This window comes from Dermochelys coriacea, chromosome 1, assembly GCF_009764565.3.
Source record: "Dermochelys coriacea isolate rDerCor1 chromosome 1, rDerCor1.pri.v4, whole genome shotgun sequence".
In the NCBI taxonomy this organism is placed as follows: domain Eukaryota; kingdom Metazoa; phylum Chordata; order Testudines; family Dermochelyidae; genus Dermochelys; species Dermochelys coriacea.
Window position 1 is genome coordinate 244048078 of NC_050068.2, and position 20303 is coordinate 244068380.

At 44.0% G+C, this 20303-nt stretch overlaps 1 protein-coding gene across 1 annotated transcript in view; it reads left to right on the plus strand.

Moving 5' to 3' along the window:
- The window catches only part of WASHC1 (WASH complex subunit 1), a 65934-nt gene that overhangs the window by 17234 nt on the left and 28397 nt on the right, over window positions 1-20303 (plus strand). Inside the window, exon 2 of the mRNA XM_038383805.1 lies at window positions 4414-4567. Within this exon, the coding sequence (XP_038239733.1) occupies window positions 4419-4567 (149 nt within the window). The 5' untranslated portion in view covers window positions 4414-4418. The remainder of the gene's footprint in view (window positions 1-4413; window positions 4568-20303) is intronic.

Sequence of the window (20303 nt, forward strand, 5' to 3'; positions counted from 1 at the left end):
CCCTTGTGCCTGAAGCTCCTCCCCTCCCCCATCCCTTCTGGGGCAGCCAGCCCTGGTGTGCTGGTTGGTGCGGCTGCAGGGCCCCCAGCACCAGACGCCCCGAGTCCCTGCAGGAGGCAGGCCAGCCAGCCTGGGAACCGAGTGCTGGGAACTGCAGAAGGGGGCCTGGCCTGGGGGTGGAGTGTGGGCTGGGCCATGCTAGGCTGTTTGGGGAAGCACAGCCTCCCCTAGCCTATGATACCTGCTGCCCATGCTGCTGTCACCACCTTGCTCTGCTGTGAGTGCTGCAGAGAGAGAGGTACAGCGACTCAGCATGCTTATTGCGCAGTGCATGCTGCACAGTGAGCTGGCAGCAGATGGCAGGGCTGGGGTATACAGCTGCCGTCACACTGACCCCACGGGCAGGAGGAGGTGATCACAGACTACCTAGCCCACCCCAAACCTGACACTTGTAGTCAGGTCCCATCAGGTTGCCAAGGTCTTTTTCTCTTCCTCACTTGCTAAGGCACTTAGGATTCATATTGAACTTTGGAGCACAGCTTAGCTTTGCTTACTAAAATGCAGAGGCTGAGAGCTTGGGGATGGCAGAAGACAGAATTGAACAATAAGAGGGTAGAGCCCATAAGCTCTGTTGCTTCTGAGACCAGTGCTTCTTTGACTGCAAGGAACAGCCCAGCTTCTGTTCTTCTGCAAGTATGTGGCAGATCAGATCATTACGAATTAAAACCTCTAATGAGCAAACATTCTATTTTAGGGATTTGTATGGCCATCTTTATAACTGTAGTCTCTGAGTACTCTACCTTTGCAAGAGTGAAGCAGTTATAATCCATGACATTAAGAACCCCTAGTTCTTCTCTTGCCCCTCTTCCTTTTCATTTAAGGGGGAGGGATAGGTCAGTGGTTTGAGTATTGGCCTGCTAAACCCAGTGTTGTGAGTTCAGTCCTTGAGGGGGCCATTTATGGATCTGGGGAAAAAAAAATTGGGGATTGGTCCTGCTTTGAGCAGCGGGTTGGACTAGATGATCTCCTGAGGTCCCTTCCAACTCTGATATTCTATTCTATGATTCTATGAAATGGTAGGCCTGTTTCTAATGTTTTCTGAGTTGACACTTGAATCTGCCCACTGTTACATTGGCAATCATTCATACTGTGTAGTGTATGAAAGGCTCCGTCATATAGGCTTTGTGAGGGCTGGGCACCAGTTGAACCATGTAAAGAAGTTCTAGATTTTCCTAGCCAATGGCACTTAAGTTTGCTGTGCTGCTTGGCTCTGGGTTAGGATATCTGCAAATCTCTGCTTTTCCCTTTCTGAATGTGCTGGAGGTAGGACAGTGCCTACAGCTGTGCTCGATTCTCCTGCTTTGTCTTGTGTTCTGGCCTCAGAAGTGAGTGAAGTCAAACTTGCCATAGTTCAGGAAGTGCTCGGCCTAAAATCTCCTCTCATTCTAGCAGACCCAAGCAGCTGTGTAGAACAAACTCTCTCTTTTGCCAGAGCTGTGGTAGGCTACTACCTGCATCATTCGGAAAGCCTGCTACTTTATCTGCTTATTTTAGTCACAGGGAGTAGCCAAAAGCCATTTTAACAAACCCTTTCGTGTTCATTTTCCAAGTCCATTTGTTTCAAGGTGCCTCTTCCATTTCTCCCGCTTCTCTTTGTAAAGCTTTAATTTGTTGCCTTGCATATAAGTAATCATGTCTGTCTGCTTTCTACGATGTCTATTTATATAATTTGTATATAGTGTTTGTATATATATATTTTGAATCAAGCTCTGCGGAAAGGTGTTGCGTTGAGAGCTCAGGAAACTAAAGTAGTGTAGCTGCAAAACTGGGATAGTGGCAGTACGGGCTTTACACACCTTGTCCCACTAATCTGCTTCTCCTGGAAAGGAGTGATGGGATCTGGACAGTAGCCCTCATAGCTTCTGAGTGCCAATAACTTGATTCTACTTCTAATACTAGCTTTTTTTGTATTGACACTTTTCAATTGGGAACTGGACTGAGACAATCAATTAACTGAAATAACAGAGACTTGGTGGGATAACTCACATGACTGGAGTACTGTCATGGATGGATATAAACTGTTCAGGAAGGACAGGCAGGGCAGAAAAGGTGGGGGAGTTGCATTGTATGTAAGAGAGCAGTATGACTGCTCAGAGGTCTGGTATGAAACTTCAGAAAAACCTGAGAGTCTCTGGATTAAGTTAGACGTGTGAGCAACAAGGGTAATGTCGTGGTGGGAGTCTGCTATAGACCACCAGACCAGGGGGACAAGGCTTTCTTCAGGCAACTAACAGAAGTTACTAGATCACAGGCCCTGGTTCTCATGGGAGACTTCAATCACCCTGATATCTGCTAGGAGAGCAATACAGCAGTGCACAGACAATCCAGGAAGTTTTTGGGAAGTGTAGGGGACAATTGTCTGGTGCAAGTGCTGGAGGAACCAACTAGTGGCAGAGTTCTTCTTGACCTGCTGCTCACATACCGAGAAGTATTAGTAGGGGAAGCAAAAATGATTGGGAACCTGGGAGGCAGTGACCATGAGATGGTCAAGTTCAGGATCCTGACAGAAGGAAGAAAGGAGAGCAGCAGAATACGAATCCTGGACTTCAGAAAAGCAGACTTTATTCTCCCTAGAGATCCTGCCCATCAGTTCCCTGAGGAAGTCAATGTGAAGGGGAAAGGAATCCAGGAGAGCTGGCTGTATTTTAAAGAATCCTTATTGAGGTTGCAGGAACAAACCATCCCGATGTATAGAAAGAATAGTAAATATGGCAGGCGACCAGTTTGGCTTAACAGTGAAATCCTTGCTGATCTTAAACACAAAGAAGAAGCTTACAAGAGGTGGAAGATTGGACAAATGACCAGAGAGGAGTATAAAATTATTGCTCAGGCATGCAGGAGTGAAATCAGGAAGGCCAAATCACACTTGGAGTTGCAGCTAGCAAGAGATGTTAAGAGTAACAAGAAAGGTTTCTTCAGGTATGTTAGCAACAAGAAGAAAGCCAAAGAAAGTGTGGGCCCCTTACTGAATGAGGGAGGCAACCTAGTGACAGAGGATGTGGAAAAAGCTAATGTTCTCAGTGCTTTTTTTTGCCTCTGTCTTCATGAACAAGGATCAGCTCCCAGACTGCTGCACTGGAAGCACAGCATGGGGAGGAGGTGACCAGCCCTCCATGGAGAAAGAAGTATAGTGACTCCCTCCCTCTGGTTCCTGGCGGTTTTTTCTTCTTGTACGGTGAACCACGGCAGACTCTCTGGAAAACTACAGGAACAATTCAGAATGACACCAACACAGTTGTCATGAGGGCATTTAAGGAAATTTTAGGCCAATAGGTGATCCTGTCCTGGGTCTATACTGACCTTGGGGTAGAGATGTGAGGGTGATTTGGAGATGACATTGGCCTCATACACATCCTTGATGAGACTTTTGGCACTTCTAGACTTCTGTGTGCTGAGTGCAACAGGAAAGTTGCCACGAACATCCAGGCTTTGTTCATGAAAGGAATGTAAAATAAATAGGGTTTTTCCAATATAGGTATTGGGGAAGAGTCGATGGGTCACTAGGAGTATGAACTGGCCTTATTGGTCTCAGTCCCTAGTGCTAAACTGGAGACTCATGTGTAATCAAATCAGAGTAGGTGAGTTTGTGCAATAACTTCATAACTCCTCTGCTACTTGGAGGAGGTGATTCTTGTGGTATAAACGTGAACTGAAACATTTCAGGTTTTACTTCTAGGATTGGGTGGCTCTGAAATGTACAGATGTGGAATGAGTCTGGGGATGGAAAAGGGGAGAAAGAGATTATTCTTCTTCCAGTATGTTCTTCCATAGTCTGATGATAAAATGATTTTATATTCTGAAATGTGATGCTTTGTTTTCAACATAATTATTTTGAGCACTGATTTGCTGAGTGCTGTACAAAACTTAGACCAAAGATACAATCCTTGTCCTGAGGAGCATCCAAGCAAGGTAAAATCTTCCCTCTTCACTGCACAATGGCTTTGGCTGATTACATGAAAGAGACTGTTGCAGATTTCTAGATGGTGCTGTTGTAGCTTGTGCCTAGCTTGCCCTCTCCTTCCCAGTTTCTGGTGTTCTCTCTTGTGTCTATCTAAGTCAAGGAGAAGAGTAAAGGTATAAGGTTCCTGCGATAAAGGCTGTGATGAGATGGAGCTGCATATGCTGCAATTACCTATTCACAGTAAGAAAAGGGGTACTTGTGGCACCTTAGAGACTAACAAATTTATTTGAGCATAAGCTTTCGTGAGTTGAAGTGAGCGGTAGCTCACGAAAGCTTATGCTCAAATAAATTTGTTAGTCTCTAAGGTGCCACAAGTACTCCTTTTCTTTCTGCGAATACAGACTAACACGGCTGCTACTCTGAAACCTATTCACACTCTCTCTCTCCCACAGGCACAATGGCTACAGTGACCCAGAAGCACTTCTTGGAAGGGCAGACTTACTCTGTCCCTCTGATCCAACCTGACTTGCGCAGGGAAGAGGCTATTCATCAGGTTGCAGATGCACTTCAGTATTTGCAGAAAGTGTCTAGTGATATCTTCAACAGGTATGTTGCTGTCACACAGGGAACTGGGACTGATGCTGAGTGCCAAGCAGGAGAAAACCAAATGCTGCAATAAGACTGTGGCAGTGAAGGGGCCTTGGAGATCCACCAGAGTTCCAAAGGAGGTGGGGAGGGCCAGATGTACCCCCAGCAAAAATAGACTGAATTCAGGTTTGATCAGAGTGTGATATGATTAAGGCTAAGATTATGTCATGATATTTTTAGTAGGGCTGTCAAATTAACAAGTTAATTGCAGACCCTGTGCGTGGAAGGGAAGCATCAGCTGCTCCGAAAAACATGTTTGGTCAGGCTCAGTAACACAAGCTGCCACCAGAGGGCGGCAAGAGACGAGGCTACAGAAAGTAATGTACTTCTCATCCCTGCATTTTTAAAGTAAAAACTAGGGCTGTCGATTAATCTCAGTTAACTCACATGATTAACTCAAAAAAATTAACTGCAATTTAAAAAATTAATCACAATTAATCACACTGTTAAACAATAGAATACCAATTGAAATGTATTAAATATTTTTGGATGTTTTTCTACATTTTCAAATATATTGATCTCTATTACAACACAGAATACAAAATGTTCAGGGCTCATTTTGTTGTTGTTTTTTATTACAGATATTTGCACTGTAAAAATGATAAACAAAAGAAATAGTATTTTTCCAATTCACCTAATACAAGTACTGTAGTGCAATCTCTTTATCGTGAAAGTGTAACTTACAAATGTAGATTTTTGTTTGTTTGTTACATAACTGCACTCAAAAATGAAACAATGTAAAACTTTAGAGCCTAGAAGTCCACTCAGTTCTACTTCTTGTTCAGCCAATTGCTAAGACAAACAAGTTTGTTTACGTTCACGAGAGATACTGCTGACTGCTTCTTATTTACAATGTCACCTGAAAGTGAGAACAGGTCTTCGCGTAACACTTATGTAGCTGGCGTTGCAGGGTATTTACATGCCAGATATACTAATTATTCATATGCCCCTTCATGCTTCAACCACCATTCCAGAGAACATGCTTCCATGCTGATGATGCTAGTTAAAAAAATAATACGTTAATTAAATCTGTGACTGAACTCTTGGGGGAGAATTGTTTCTCTCCTGTTCTGGTTTACCCGCATTCTGCCATATATTTCACGTTGTAGCAGTCTTGGATGATGACCTAGAACATACTCGTTTTAAGAACACTTTCACAGAAGATTTGTCAAAACACAAAGAAGGTACCAATGTGAGATTTCTAAGGATAGATACAGCACTCGACCCAAGGTTTAAGAATCTGAAGTGCCTTCCAAAATCTGAGAGTGACGAGGTGTGGAGAACGCTTTCAGATGTCTTTTAAAGAGCAACACTCCGATGCGGAAACTACAGAATCCGAACCACAAAAAAGGAAAAACAACCTTCTGCTGGTGGCATCTGACTCAGACGATGAAAATGGTCCACTGTGCTTTGAATCATTACCAAGCAGAACCCGTCATCAGCATGGACGCATGCTGAGCCTCCTCCCCACCTCCCCCCGAGCCCTGTGCTGGCTGCAGCTGGGGCTGACCCTCTTTCCCCTCCTCCCCAACACACACGCACCCGAGCCCCATGCCGCCCAGGGCTGGGACTGACCCCCCATCCCGAGCTATGGGGCTGATTCCACCCCTACCCCTGAGCTCCATACCTCCCCCACCCCAAAGCTCCACACCTCCCCCAGCTGAGGCTGATTCCCCCCTCCTCACCCCCTGAGCTCCTTGCCTCTCCTGTCTGAGGCTCTAAAGTTTTACATTGTTTTATTGTTAAGTGCAGTTATTTTTTTTTAATCGCTTGACAGCCCTAATTTTTAGTAATAGTCATGTACAGATCATGGGCAAAAAGAAAAATTCATGAAAGCCGTGACCTGCCCCTGGCTTTTACTAAAAATATTGGTGACAAAATGGGGATCTGTGGGTCCTTACACGGCCTGAGGCGGGCAGCTGCACAGGGACTAGGAGCTGCCACCTGCACCTCCGAGGACGTGGGGCCGGGAGCTGCGGGGTATCCCCGTCTCTGGTGCCCAGGAGTGCGGGAGGGTTCCCCACGGTGGTTGGGAGCTCCGGGGCCCCACTGCCACAGGCGACTTGGAGCTCTGGGAGCCACTCCTTGCCACTGAGTGGCGGGGGACACTGCAGCTCCTGACCACCACCGCATTCTGAAGTCATGGAGGTCGCTGGAAGTCACGGATTCCGTGACTTCTGCAACCTCCATGACTAAATCATAGCCTTAAGTATGATCAAATAGTTGCCTGTGTTGGGTTTGCTTTTAGCCTGCAGCAATTTGGTAGTGTTTGTTTTTAACTCCATGGCAGGCTGCCACATACTGCAGTCCTATTTCTGCCCCAGTTCTGCTCAGTTTCTTCTTTTTCACTTTTAAATGGGAAATCTTACTATTTATGATAACTTGTGGTGTCTTTTTCTTGTTCTTTGTTGTTTGAGCAGTGGAATAGATGATGTCTTTTGGTTTTGATTTCTGCTCAGCCATGTTGGTTGCAGTATGATTCCTCCCTAAGTTTCTAGTATCTTGCACCTCCAACTGGGTACATTGTGAGAGCTGAGACTGTACTCGAGCGTCTGCCTGTGTTCTGTGTATTTCACTATGGTATCGTGAGCTGCCAGAATGAAGATCCTGTTTAGAAATTCAACTTTTGCATTGTGTCTTACTAGGATGTTGTGAACTTAAAGGTTGGGCCTAGTGTGTCTAGCATTACTTGTTTTTGAATGAGTAGTTTGTGTTCTTTCATCAAATGTCAAATTTTGGTCTTTAACTGCTCTTTGAAGTGATATCAGCAGTTCAGTATCTTCCTTATATATTGCTCGGCAAAGGCAGTTGCCTTTGTTCTGCTCAGCAGCTGTTGTTGGACGAGTTCCTCTGTCCACCTAGTTCATTTGCAGGATTTACTCTAGGGGAATTCAATGTAGTTTGCTGTTAAGTCCTAGTCTTTGGTCCCAGATGAGTTGAATTATTCTGTCAAATAGTTCTTGCAGTGACTTTAGTGAGGTTGTATTTGCCTAGTATATTTTTTTTATGGTTTAGATAGATTTCCACAGTCCTTTCTCAGATTGGATTTTATAGCCAGCCTGAAACTCCTCTGGTTTATTGTGAGGTCTAGGCATGTCCAATTCAGGCTGTGGGGTCTCTCTAAATCCATAAATTTGGCTTTGCTTTTATTCCCCTGGCAGACCATGATTTCAGTGTTTCCTAGGACATGTTTGGCCTCGGTGCTAAAAGCATGTCTTTAGCCGGTGTAGATTCCTCATCTTGAGAGAGCGATAGTATGTTTAAGTTATCAACATGAAATGTCTGCTGTCCTATGCAATTGTGTCGCAAGAGTCCTGGGTGCAGGGATTGCTCCGGTCGAGCAATTGACTCACTGACATGTAGGGTGGAATGGATAGACCTGAGGCTTTGTTCTCTCTTATTCCTTGCACTGTGGGAGCGCTGTGGGGTTGGGGAGGTTAGAGGACCTCTGGAGGGGCCAGAGACATGCAGAAGGGAGGTTTTATGGGAGCCCCAGTGGATGGGGTCCCTGTCTGAAATCCTTATTCTGTGCATGAATAAAGCTATCAGTTAACAGGAGCTGTTCTTTCATTTCTGTACTTGCTGCTTTGTGAGGCAATGCACTGTAATTTCCCTGGGGATGAGAGCCTGTTCCTTAGCATGCAAGTCACTCACAAGTCCTGAACGTTGACTGTGACACTGCTCCCTCACTCTTCAGTGCGCTCATGACTTCTAATTACTAATTTTTTCCAACAGCAGAGGAGACTTCATTGGGCCCTTTGTTTGCTTTGCCTTTCTTCTGAGGTCTCTGCTCTCCAATATAATTAATAATGATTTAGTAATTATGCAGGCATCTGATTAAAAGTTCCCCAACCTTGGGTGTTCTGTGCCAATCAAGAGAGAGGCTTTCAAGGTGAGAACTTCGCTACTTAGCAAAAGTGGCCTCTTCTCTTCCCTGAGATAAGGCAGCTATATCTCTTATTTCCAGGAAGGAGCAGCCTTATCAGGAGGAAGCTGCCTGTTCTGAACTGCAAATCACCAGCTCACTGTGTTGGGAGGAGAGAAACTTGTGCAGTATAGCAGGTTCAGCTGAGTGTGTCAAGCTCCTTGTGTTTGTGCTGTGAGAGAGACAGAAGTGGCAAGGGAATCTGTATAACTGCCTGAGGTGGAGTGGAAGAAAGTCTGATTTTTTTTCTCCACCCCTATCCTTTTTATGTGCTCTAATGTCTGCTTTGAATTTTAGTCTGCGAATACAGACTAACACGGCTGCTACTCTGAAACCTTTGAATTTTAACTGGATGATGATGTGAATGCCAGATAAATCAGATTTCTTCTTGTTAAAACAATCTACCTTAGGAATGAGAGGAGTGGTCTTCCTCCTGAGGACACTTACACTCTCCACCCTCGGGAACGATGATATAGAAAAGGCACCAGTGATGTGATGAGGGCTGTCGTGGACTGTCTAGGTCTCACATAACCCTGGGAGAGGGGCAGAGGAGGGGCATATACTGGGTAGGTTAATGGCAGTCCAGGGGCTGCCACAGTGAAGAAGACACGTGGAGTTAGCCACCTGGAAAAGGGCACAAAGGACATCTTTGGATTTTGGGAAGAGGGAGAAAGGAAAGGAGAAACTTCTTGCTGCTTGGGAAGGTTTAGGAACCACCACATGTAACAAGTGCAGAAAATCTGTGCCCGTTCTCTCCTTTGCAAATGTTCTGTCCTTGGCTTTGGCTCTGGTAAATTACTTGGTGGTGAAAGGAACATTTCTCATGGTTGACTAATCTGTAAAGAGCCAAAGAGATATGGGGGTGGGGTTATCTGTGGTCAAGACCTGTAGTTCTCCATTCACAGATAACAGCCAGAAGGATTTTAAGGTTAGTTTAATGCTAGTGAAAGGTGTTTGACAGCCCTGAAGAATGAGTCCTCCTATTTTCAGAACAAGTAAAGCTTTTGGGGAGGGGGAGGGTTCCTGTGTGAAATACAGCATGTGACTACAATAGCAATATCTGATCTGTGCTGTGCTTGGATTGCGACCAGGAGGCACCATCTCCAGGGAATGGGTAGGAAACTTGGCCTCCATGACTGGTTTAGACCTTAGCAATTTGGTTGCTGCCACTAGGGAGGTGATGTTACTGTGTCACCACGATGCGGTGCTTACATCGGTGAGACACAGTTAAGTGTTAGACACAAGCCCAACTAGATCGACACAAGGTGACTTACTTTGACCTAACTTTGTTGTGTATATCAGGCCTGAGATCCATTCGGGCTGCCTCAAATGGAATATACCAAACTCAGGTGTGCTGGTAGCGTTTGATATAGAGGCTAGGCCCTAAACTGGGACAACAAGCTCACTTGTCACTTGAGCTGTCAGTTTCTGCATTCTGTTACGAGTCTTACTAACAGTCCAGTCCTCTTCAAGGGGATTCCTGTCCTCGTGATGCCAGTAATCGTGGGTCTGCTGCTGTGGGAAGATTGAGTGAGAGGCTGACACTATAGTTATCGGACCACATTCCAGTTTGATGGAAGTTTTATTCGGTTGCACGTTAGCGAGGAAAAGGAGTTCATGTAATTAGCCCACCGTGGAAACTAGAATACGGGCAGTATTCACTGCTCTGTCAGAGCTAAACAGTTTAGACCAGGAGGAGTCAATTATTTTTTTTTTTTTGTCAAGGTCCAGACTTTAGAGAAAATAGTTATAATAAGAAGTAACAATAATGACAAGTAACTAACAATGTTGGGCTCCATTCAAAAGCGTTTGGCAGTCCTGATTTGGCCCACAGTCTACCTCCTGACTACCCCTGGTTTGGATTGTATGTTGAAGGGTCTTTTATGCTTTTTTTTAAAAGTCCTTCTATCATAGTCTTCAGATTCTTACCGATCTTGGAATGTCAGGAGTCTAACTCTTGGGCAACCAAAGAGAGCTTCTAACACTCTCCTCAGGAACCAGACTGACTGCCTAGAACACTTGATTAGCAAAGGGCTCTCTTCTTCTTTTTCTAATTACTGTCCTCTATATGGGGTCTTGGATTGAAATCATCTGCCATTGTTTCTGCCACTTGGATGCTATTGGAGATGCAATTCATCTGACTTTGGCATGTTTCATTGCTTCTCTGATGGGCTCTTGGCTGTCTGGGACTTCTCTGTGAGGAGTTAGCTCTTTTCTCAAGTTATGGAGTTTTTGGTTTCCTGCTAATGTTTATTGGGTGGGGGTGTTATTGTTGCAGGGTTTTTTTGCAGAGCTTTTTAAACTCCTGTGATACACACATTCACTATTCAAACTGCTCCCTGATCTGGAGCATATACCCCAGGCTTGTTACTGTAGTATAATGTGTAGAGAATCAGATAGGGATTTTAGGATGTTTTGTTATTTAAGTTAACTTATTTGCATTTTTAGTGCCACAACATTTACGTTAATTTTGATCTGGAGTTTGCTTGTCCTGTCCCGGCTTCCTCTGTTGTAAATCACCAAGTCCCAACAAGAAATTCTAACATTTCTTAAATGCATACACAGAAGAAAAGTTTAACACTTAAAAATAACCACAAGCAAGTCTCTGTTTGTTTGAATTTCCTTATTCCCTCCCTATTTGCATGGAACAGGGTTTTGAGAAACTTAAGAATTTTTCCCCATAGAGGATTATAACTTCAAAAAAATTAAATATACTTGAAAGAGTTTGTAGATACTAGAAACTTTAGGCTGTTATTTAAATCTGTGAAGAACTTTTATTTTAATGTTTTAGAAAGGAAGTGATGGAAACATTAAGGTTCTTTTTAGGCCCATTGGGAAACAATAAGAATGATGCAGAACAGCCTACAAGCCTAGGGCGGAAGTAGAATGGATGGAGTCATTGGTGCCTGGGGAGATGGGGAGTAGCTAGTGGGTGTATTCAACTGTTATTGAATGTTGAAGAGGAGAATGGGTGGAGATGTGAACTGTTAGGGGATTTGGTTGGTTAGGATCTAGAGATTTCTGGAATGTGGGCAGAGCATCTGATGTATAAAGATAGTCTAGTTCTAGTGTAAACTTACCCATATCTACACTGGGTATAACTTATGTCGCTCAGGCATGTGCATAGTACACACTCCTAAGTGCCAGTGTGCACAGCACTATGTCAGTGGGAGAGCTTCTCCTGCCAACATAGCTACTGCCTCTTGTGGGAGGTGAAGTAATCAAACTGATGGGAGAGCTTTCTGTCGACTCCGCGTCACAGCTGTGGCACTTCTAGCGCAAAGGTAGCTTCACTTTTGAATGCATTAGGTGTGTGTTTCTCCTGTTAACTGTAGGAAATGTGAAAGCTGCTGATTAGTAGTGGAAATGGTGATACACAGATGTTTGGCAATCAGTAAACACTAAAAATTGATTACAGTGGTGCAGCCGCTTCCCTGGCTCCATGTGAGCGAGAATCTGGGGAAGTCTTGTCCCTTTGGACATACTTCATGCATATCAGAAGCTCTAAAGCTTTGGGGGGGGGGACAGGAACACCTATTCAGCTGAATGGAGAAGTTCACATGTCTCAGCTATTGTTTCAGGCTGTATTCGTCTCCAGGGGTATTCTCAGTCAGCCAAGAGCATCACATTGAAATGAATGGGCTACATCCATGCTCCTATGCTGCAGATGAATATGCAGAAGGAGCCCTTTACCTCCATCATCCCTCTATCCTTCCTGTTTAAAGGACAACGCTTCTATGTGCTCTAAAATCCACATGCTTGCATGGATTTTCTTGAAATTTGCTATGCTTCATGGGAGTGCAGAGTGAGGTTTATGACCCATATTTGGGTTCATTTGAGCCAGAGTTCAGAGATATAAGCTCCTCCCCCCAAACTATCAATTTTTCAGAGTTTCTAGGTTTGTTTTGTTTTGTTTTTAAGCAGTACTGGAGAATCAGTATTGCTATGATGGGTCAGAATAATCTCAGTTGGTTATTTATTTATTTTTTATTTTTTTACCCAAGGTAGTGCAGGGCACCAAGTCTTTGTGGGACCCAAATTATGAATGGTATTTAAGAACATATTGACTTTTTTGCTAGCGTAGTATGTAGTCTGGAAGGATTACAGTGCACATGCGCCAATAAAATAAAAAACCACAAGAGGGTGTCTATGCAGCTGCTTTATGCTTTTCTGGCATAATGCTGACGCCAGTGCCCCTGCTGACCACCCTGCTACTGATGTTTGTAGTCCAAACCTTAGTCCACCTGTGCAATAAAGATTTAGTAGCTCATGTTGCTTGCTACAAGTTGTCTCGGCTCTAAGTATTTGTATTTGAGAGGGAGGTTTACTATGATCACAGCAGAAAAGTCAGCGGCTGATCTAACCAAATTTTTTGTTTTATCAGGTGGAGAGGAGATGGAGAGCTGTGACAGAAGTGGGGTGCGGGGGCAGAGAGGGATTGGAAAATGAGGATAGGTGGTAGGCAGGCTTTGGACTGGTTGGTTGAGGAAAATCTGTATGTTACTAGCCCCTGGGCAGGGCGGGGGAGGGGCAAGTGGCTGCTTCCTGATCTCAGGGCAGATTAATGTGATGTTTCCAAAGCCATGGGGCATGGAGGTTTGGAACTGACAGGCCAGGCTCTCTGATTGCGGAGGGAAATGAAACGTGTGCGCTGCCAGGGTTACCAGCAGAATGTGGGTTCTAGCCAATTCCTGCATCACAAGGTTGTAGAAGTTTGCGGGAGAACAAGGAGTACACTATGACATGGGGATTGCTGACAACAGGCTGATTTGGGTGGAGAGAGGTGGCCTGCGTTGGGATCATGTTTTGCCCACATTGCAGCATCTAACTGATCATGTAAGAGGATCTACCGGACATTGTGGTGATTCACTAGGGCAGAAATGATCTGGGCCTTATTCGCAGTGCACCTCTTACAGTGTATGAGAGCAGATTTGGATGGCATCAGAGATCTGTGTCCGGGAGCTGCAACAGTTTTCTCTGATTTGGCTGAGACGCTGACTAATTGCTACAGCGACAGTATGAAAGCTATTAATAAGTGTTGGAAAAACATTAATCAGGAAATTGGAGGGTTCATGGCTGACTGGAAAATGTGTACCATATGGCATAGAAACGTTACAAGCTCTGACACCCCCTGTTTCTTATAGATGGGGTACATTGAACAGGTGTCAGAAGATCTTTCTCTCAAACATAAAATTATCAGTTGTTTGGAACAGAAACTCTGTCTGTGATTTCTCTACTGGCCCTGCCACAAACTCCACCCTCCAACCATTCTGAAAGACCATTCCAGTGTAACATAATTGTCCTTCGCTCCAGGCACTGCATGTGGGTTGGGTTACAGGAAGGAAGAAGAAATGGCAATAGATATGTATGTACACCAGGAAGCGAGGACTTCAGGGAGATGAGTTCCCTGCTTGCTATGGGGGTGCCTGGGTACAGTAGTGGGGAGGAGGCCAGATTGGAGGGAGGAACAGTTGGGAAATGGGTCAACGGGATGGCTGGGGAGATGTGCCATAGCAGGGCTAGTGGGACCCAGTTAATGGGGAGGGAGAGAGGGTAGCTGGTTTGGTATGCAAATTGCAGGATGTGATAAGCACAACTGCTTAAATGATTGCTAACTCCTACCAATAACCTATATTTTTTTCTATTTTTTTTTTAAAAAGTGGGAAATTCAATGGCAAAACACTACATTAAAACAGAGTTAAGGTTGCTTGGTGGGATGTCGTCCCCTTGCAGAAATACTGAGATGACTAAAACTCAAACTTCTGAAAACCAGGAAATGCACAGTTAAGGTTGCCCATGCACTTAACACATACACTTTTACTCTGCCAACCCCACAGTTGGTGAAATGTACAAGTTCTTCACCTCCTTTTACAACCCATTCATTCTCATTCACAGGATTTCATCTAACACTATTAAAGTGGTGGTGGGGTGTCCATGTCACCTTTCCTCTGTTCCCTGGGAGCTGACTGTAGCCAATTGGAATTATTTGCATACACTGCAAGTGCAGTCACTGTGTTACACTAAATGGTGGAGGCAGTAGCAGGGACTGCTAGTGCATGTATGATATGAGGAATGTGTGGATTACTTTAAGGTGTGCGACAAAGCTGTGATTATGATAGGAGATATGTTTTGCATCCTCCAATGTGTGTGAGCAAAGGTAAGGGCTTCCATGTGTACCTTCAGGATCCAGTATGCGTCATTTCAATGTGTACATTATATAATAGCAGGGCACGGGGGTTTTATTAGGAAGGGCATTATTAATAACGAGCAGCCTAAGCATTTATTATATGCATGCAGTCCAGGTAAAGTGAGTATGATCGGCGTCAGATGTAGCTGTCCTGGTTGGTGAAGAAGGTACCATAGTTAGCTCTGCTTGGTAGAGGAGTATGTCTGAGAGAGAGCAAGTGAGCTGTGGATTACTTTGAGGTGTGACACAGCTGTGATTGTGATATGAGGCGGTGTTTTCCACACTCTTGAGGAAAGGGAAGAGGCACATGTGTACCTTCAGGTGGCTGCATGCATCATTTCTATGCAGAATTGTATAGGTTAAGTCAGTAGCAGGACATAGAGATTTTATTGTAAAGGCTATTGTCCGCAGTGAGATGGAATATGAAAAGATTCTAATGCTTTTATAATGATTAAGTTAAAGTGAAGGTTGAGATGATATCCTCTGGGTAAGTGTAAGGGAGCTGTAAAAGGCTGGGGAGTGTTTCTTAAATTGTGCATGGGTGGTGTTATTTCTGAGGAGTTTGTGTGTGTGTATGTATACACACCAAAATCTGAAACCTCCTGAATCTCTAGTGCCAGAAGTCATTGTGAGTATATGCATATTGAGGCATTGTTCAAAGAGGGTAGAGGGAAGGTAAGGTGAGCAACTTTTTTTCCCTTCGTATCTTTTAATAGTATTAAATGGAATCCTGTGGTGAGAGTGAAAGGAAGTGAAGAGCTTTACTACTGGGGGAATTCTGCACCACCACACATGCTCAGAATTAATGTGCCATGCAGAATTTGTTTTTTCTCAGCAGAAAATGCATTCTGCATAGAAGTGCTTCAGTTATGCCTTTCGCCCACCAAGGGCTGCTGTGTCGCCAGAACAGAAAGCAGCCACTCTCAGGTGGGAGGGACTACAGCAATGAATAGGAAAGAGCACCCTGCCCATGGGGCCATGGGTGAGGAGGCACAGGATATGGGGGGGATGGACAGCATGGGGTATGCGGGGTGTCACAGATGAGTTCAGAAGGACTAGTGGGGGGCACAGACTGGGGTGGGGGGCTGAATGGGAGTGGGGATGCAGGGACACATGCTTACAGGGGAGGAAGGTGGCTGAGTGGGGGTGCAGAGACACATCGGGGACGGGGCTGGTTCAGTGTGGGTACAGGGACACATGGGGATGGGGGAGGGAAGTGCAGGGACACATGGGGACAGGGACAGATGTGTCTGACTGAATGGGGAGAGGCTAGGGTCAGCCATGGTCTGCATGGGGGAGGCTCCCCAACTTCCTAACAATCTGCCCCCCCAAAAAACCCACCTGTTTCAGACTTCTCCCTCCCACACCCAACAACCCTCCAAGTTCACACCCAGGCTCCTTCAGCTCCTCCATTACCCCTGACTCCCCTGAGTCTTTGCACTGCTTCTGAGGGGTGTGGGAAATATGTTTCTGTATTGTAGTTTTAAATTAATTACTCCAAGTTCTGTATTAATATGCGTAGTAAGGAATCTATTTGACAAAAAAAAATTTCCTGAATCTTTTTTCTTGTCTGTATTGTTATAGACATACTTGATAACAGGTATTTTGAAATAAATGACCAAAATAATTGAAACTGGTGTGATTATATTGTGTTGTTTTGACAAATAAAATATGCGTAATTTTAAAATATTGTGCACAGAATTTTAAATTTTTTGGTGCAGAATTCCCCCAGGAGCAAGAGCTTGTGCTTTTCAGCAAATGTGGGGTTGGCAGAGTAAAGGTGTGTGTGTGTGTATTAACGGGGCTGTATTGGGGTATTGCTGAAAGAGGGCAGAGTTAAGATTTCATAGGCAACCTTAACTGTTGGCTTTCAAAAGTTTGGCTTTGGCTTTCAAAAGTTTGAGTTTTGCTCAACTCATCATTCTGCGAGGAGTGATGTACCTACCACCTAGCAACCTTAACTCTGTGTTAATGAAATTTTTTTTGCCACTGAATCTTTTTCACTTAATGGGACAGACATGTTTATATCAATCTGCAAACTCATTGTTTTGTGAATGCCATTTTGACTTCATACTGTACTTGCCTTTCGCTTTTGCACTGTACCCTCCATCTTGAGCTGGGACACCCAGGTGGTATTAGGAGAAATCCTTACGCCTAGCAGAGGGACTAACAATGGGAAAGCCACCAAGAGTAGTCAACTTTAATCATTTTCCTTTCAAACTGATCTACCCCAGGACAATTCTGTTTGAAGGCTTGATCTTCTTCAGCTAGGGGTCTTTCTCAACATCCATCCACTGCCAGGAACAGGAAGTCTGAGCAGGAGAAGTGGGGGAGCAGGAGGGTCCTGGGACCCCAAAAAGACATTAATCAAAACCCAAAAGTAGCTAGAATGCCCGAGAGCAGGTTTTGCTTGAAGCACTTGTTTTTGCCTGGATCTGTAAATCTTGTGCTTTGTCAGTCAAGTGTATCTGGTTTAGAAGTTCCTTTACAAAATCTGTGTGTTCTCTTGTTTCAGCTGTCACAAGATCCTGGGGCCTGGTCTACCTAGCTACGTTTTTCAGGCCTGTGAAAAATTTTGCACCCTGAGCTGATGTAGTTATGTTGACCTGGTGTAGATGCATCTAGGTCGATGGAAGAATTTTCCATCAACCTAGCTAGCATCTCTCGGAGTGGTGGATTTACTGCATCAACAGAAAAACCCCTGCCATCGCTGAGGAACTTTCTAAGCTATGGTGCTACAGTTGCACAGCTGCAATGCCATAGCTGTGCTGCTGTAGCAGCTGTAGCTTACATACATCCTAAGAGTTACATTGTAAATCAAAGTACCCGGGAGGATGGAGCTCTGGGGAGGGCATGCTTAAGCTATTTGGGAGACTTGGGAGAATCAGCACTGGTCTTGGGGCCTAGAGCAGCTGGACTGCAGCGTCCCACATACCCAGGAAGCGGGTGCCAAACAGGGTGTCTGTGTTACAGAGAGGCCAGACTAAGAGACAGTGTCTGGATGCTGCTCTGTACCAACAGGCTTCAAAATAAATGGAATCTAAAGCTAGGTCCAATTCAGCAGCTTGGTGACTGTCCACAGAGAGAGCTCAGCTATTTTGTGTAATAGCTTAAAATTGAAGGAAATGGTAGGAGACAAGAGATTGAATGGAATTGAGTAATGATAACAGGTAATTCCTTTGAAATAAAAATGTAAATATTGTCAAGAATTAGCAACACAGAATTCTTGCTCACCTCCAAAAGGGTAGAGTATCTGTTTCTTTGAATTCTTCAAGATTAAATATCTCTCTTGAAGTAGAAGAGCAGAATATTAAATTTAATCCTGCATTTGAGATACTTTTGATGCCATTGTCATTGAAATGTAGCCATGATTACTTTAGTCCTTGTTCCAAGTCTCTAGCAACTCTTTAACATTCAGGAGCAGTTTGTCCTGGGACCCCATCCCCCCCAGAATGGCAAAGTTCAATCAGTTATACCATAAGTGACTTACAGGCAAAGACTTGAACTTGATTAGAAAGCTGTAGCTTTCTTTTATGCTAACAAGGCCTGCAGTATAGCACAAAATGTGCCATTAAAAGAAATGATTGAAGCTCTCATACAAACAGATTGAAACTCACAGGTCTGTTACTAGATGCCACAAGTGAAGAAAGGTACGGTTTAAGGACTAGCTAAAAGCACTAGTATTAATACAAGATGTTTGGGAAAACATGAGAAATTATTTCGTAGTATCTACAAAAGCATCCTTATAATGGGTGGGAAAGTGTTCCTACTGAATGCCGGATCTTATATCAGAGGAGAGAGAACCTTGCGTGCAGGATACTGAAGATTCTATCCAAGAGTGCAAAGGGAAACATGATAAGGTTTTAGCCATATGCTCAATCACTAAAGAAAATGAGCTTCAGGTGCAATCAGGTTAAACTGCTGATGTATCAGTTCTCTCTTTTAGTGTTGAAGAAGCTGGCCTAAAGCACAATGCAGAAGGTAAAGAGGGGAAAAAAAAAACCTTCCACAACCACCGTCGGTCTCAGGGTTGGTTTATTTTAAAAAGAATTTCCTCTGCTTCCCAGTGATACTTGGGGGAATGCTCAGAAAAAAAATTTCTGTATGTTTTTTTCCATGTTTTGAAATTTGCACTGAGAACAAGGAAGACTGATCAAAACATAACATATATATTTTACAAAAAAGCACTGTACAGAAGGGCACTGTACAACCTTGGAATATCTTTTTATTTTTTTTTAAATCCTTGCTTGAAAGTCTCAAATTGCATCAGATCTCTTGATGGGGGGGTGGGGGGAGTCAATTTTAGGTGGCAGTTCTCCAGTTCTGTTGTTGAAGTCTGATACTGACTCTTAAGACAAGACAAACTCCTGCAAAGGTGTGTAAGAGTGAAAGAAAAGGGATAGGAAGATGCACTTCTGTCTCTAGTTGCTTGTGGTCTTCCAGCAACTTAATTGCATCATGTGACCCAATTAGTCACTCTTGGACCCTGGCTTTACTCCCTTTCCTCTGAAACACATTCTCTGGTTCTTCTTCTGGTGGGTCTGTGGAAGTCAGAGTTCACCCTTCTCAGGAACCATTTCAGATGGGTGCAGATTGGTCACAGAAAAGTGTTTATAAGGCTGGATGTGTCAGACTCATTAAACCGAAGGCTGGAGGAATAAAGATGGCAGTAAAAATTGACACACTAGAAAAAGAATAATAGTAACCATAGGTTAACATTTCAGGAGTTACACAGGACATGGCTATGGAAGTGGTGATTGATTCCCTGTTCTCATCTCATCTGGTCATGATATTTCAGGCTTGTGGGGAAAAGAGAGGCCCAACGGTACAATAGTATATCTCTTAGGTCCCAGTATATGGGAGCAGTAACCATGGTGATGCCCACTTTTTGAATCAAGTTACCAAGTGCTCCCCAGAAAAGAGATGTCCAAAGGAGTCAGTGGCAACCTTTCCACACTTAAAATTAAGTTTCTGGTAGTCGATATATGAACACTTCCTCTCATGTTAAAGATTCTGTAGCAACCCCCTGGAAAACTGCTAATCAAAAATTCATGTAGTCCAATCAAATTCAGTTCACACTGTTTCTTTGACTGACTGGCTTACTTCGCTTTCTTTCAATAACTATTTTACATGTCTAGGCTAAAATTAACTTCTGCCACGTCTCTCCCACTCTGGCTTAGCAAAACCTTTCTACCATTTTTTAACAGCTGAGATTTAATGCTACGGATGCCACATGTGCAGTAGCTGTCTTTGCCTGTTGGCCAAGGATCTTGAGCCAAAATAGATGATTCTATAGATGGAATGAAAGTTTGTTCTAGATTCATAACCAGGTTTCTATTAGGAGGGAAGAAAGAGGCATATGTTAAAAGAGGCGTATGTAAAAATACTCTTGGCTGATAATTCCTATTTCACCAAAGGTGGGTTTAGTGAGTGGTCAAGTTGAGTGGCTAAATTGAAAGCGATTAAAGAAGTGAATCCAACTGGCCACTGGCTGACTGCTTAGCGTATTTTAATCCTTATGGTGCCTAGAACGGAAGTACATAGAAGCAGTACACACAAGCCAAAAAGATAGGAATGTCCTG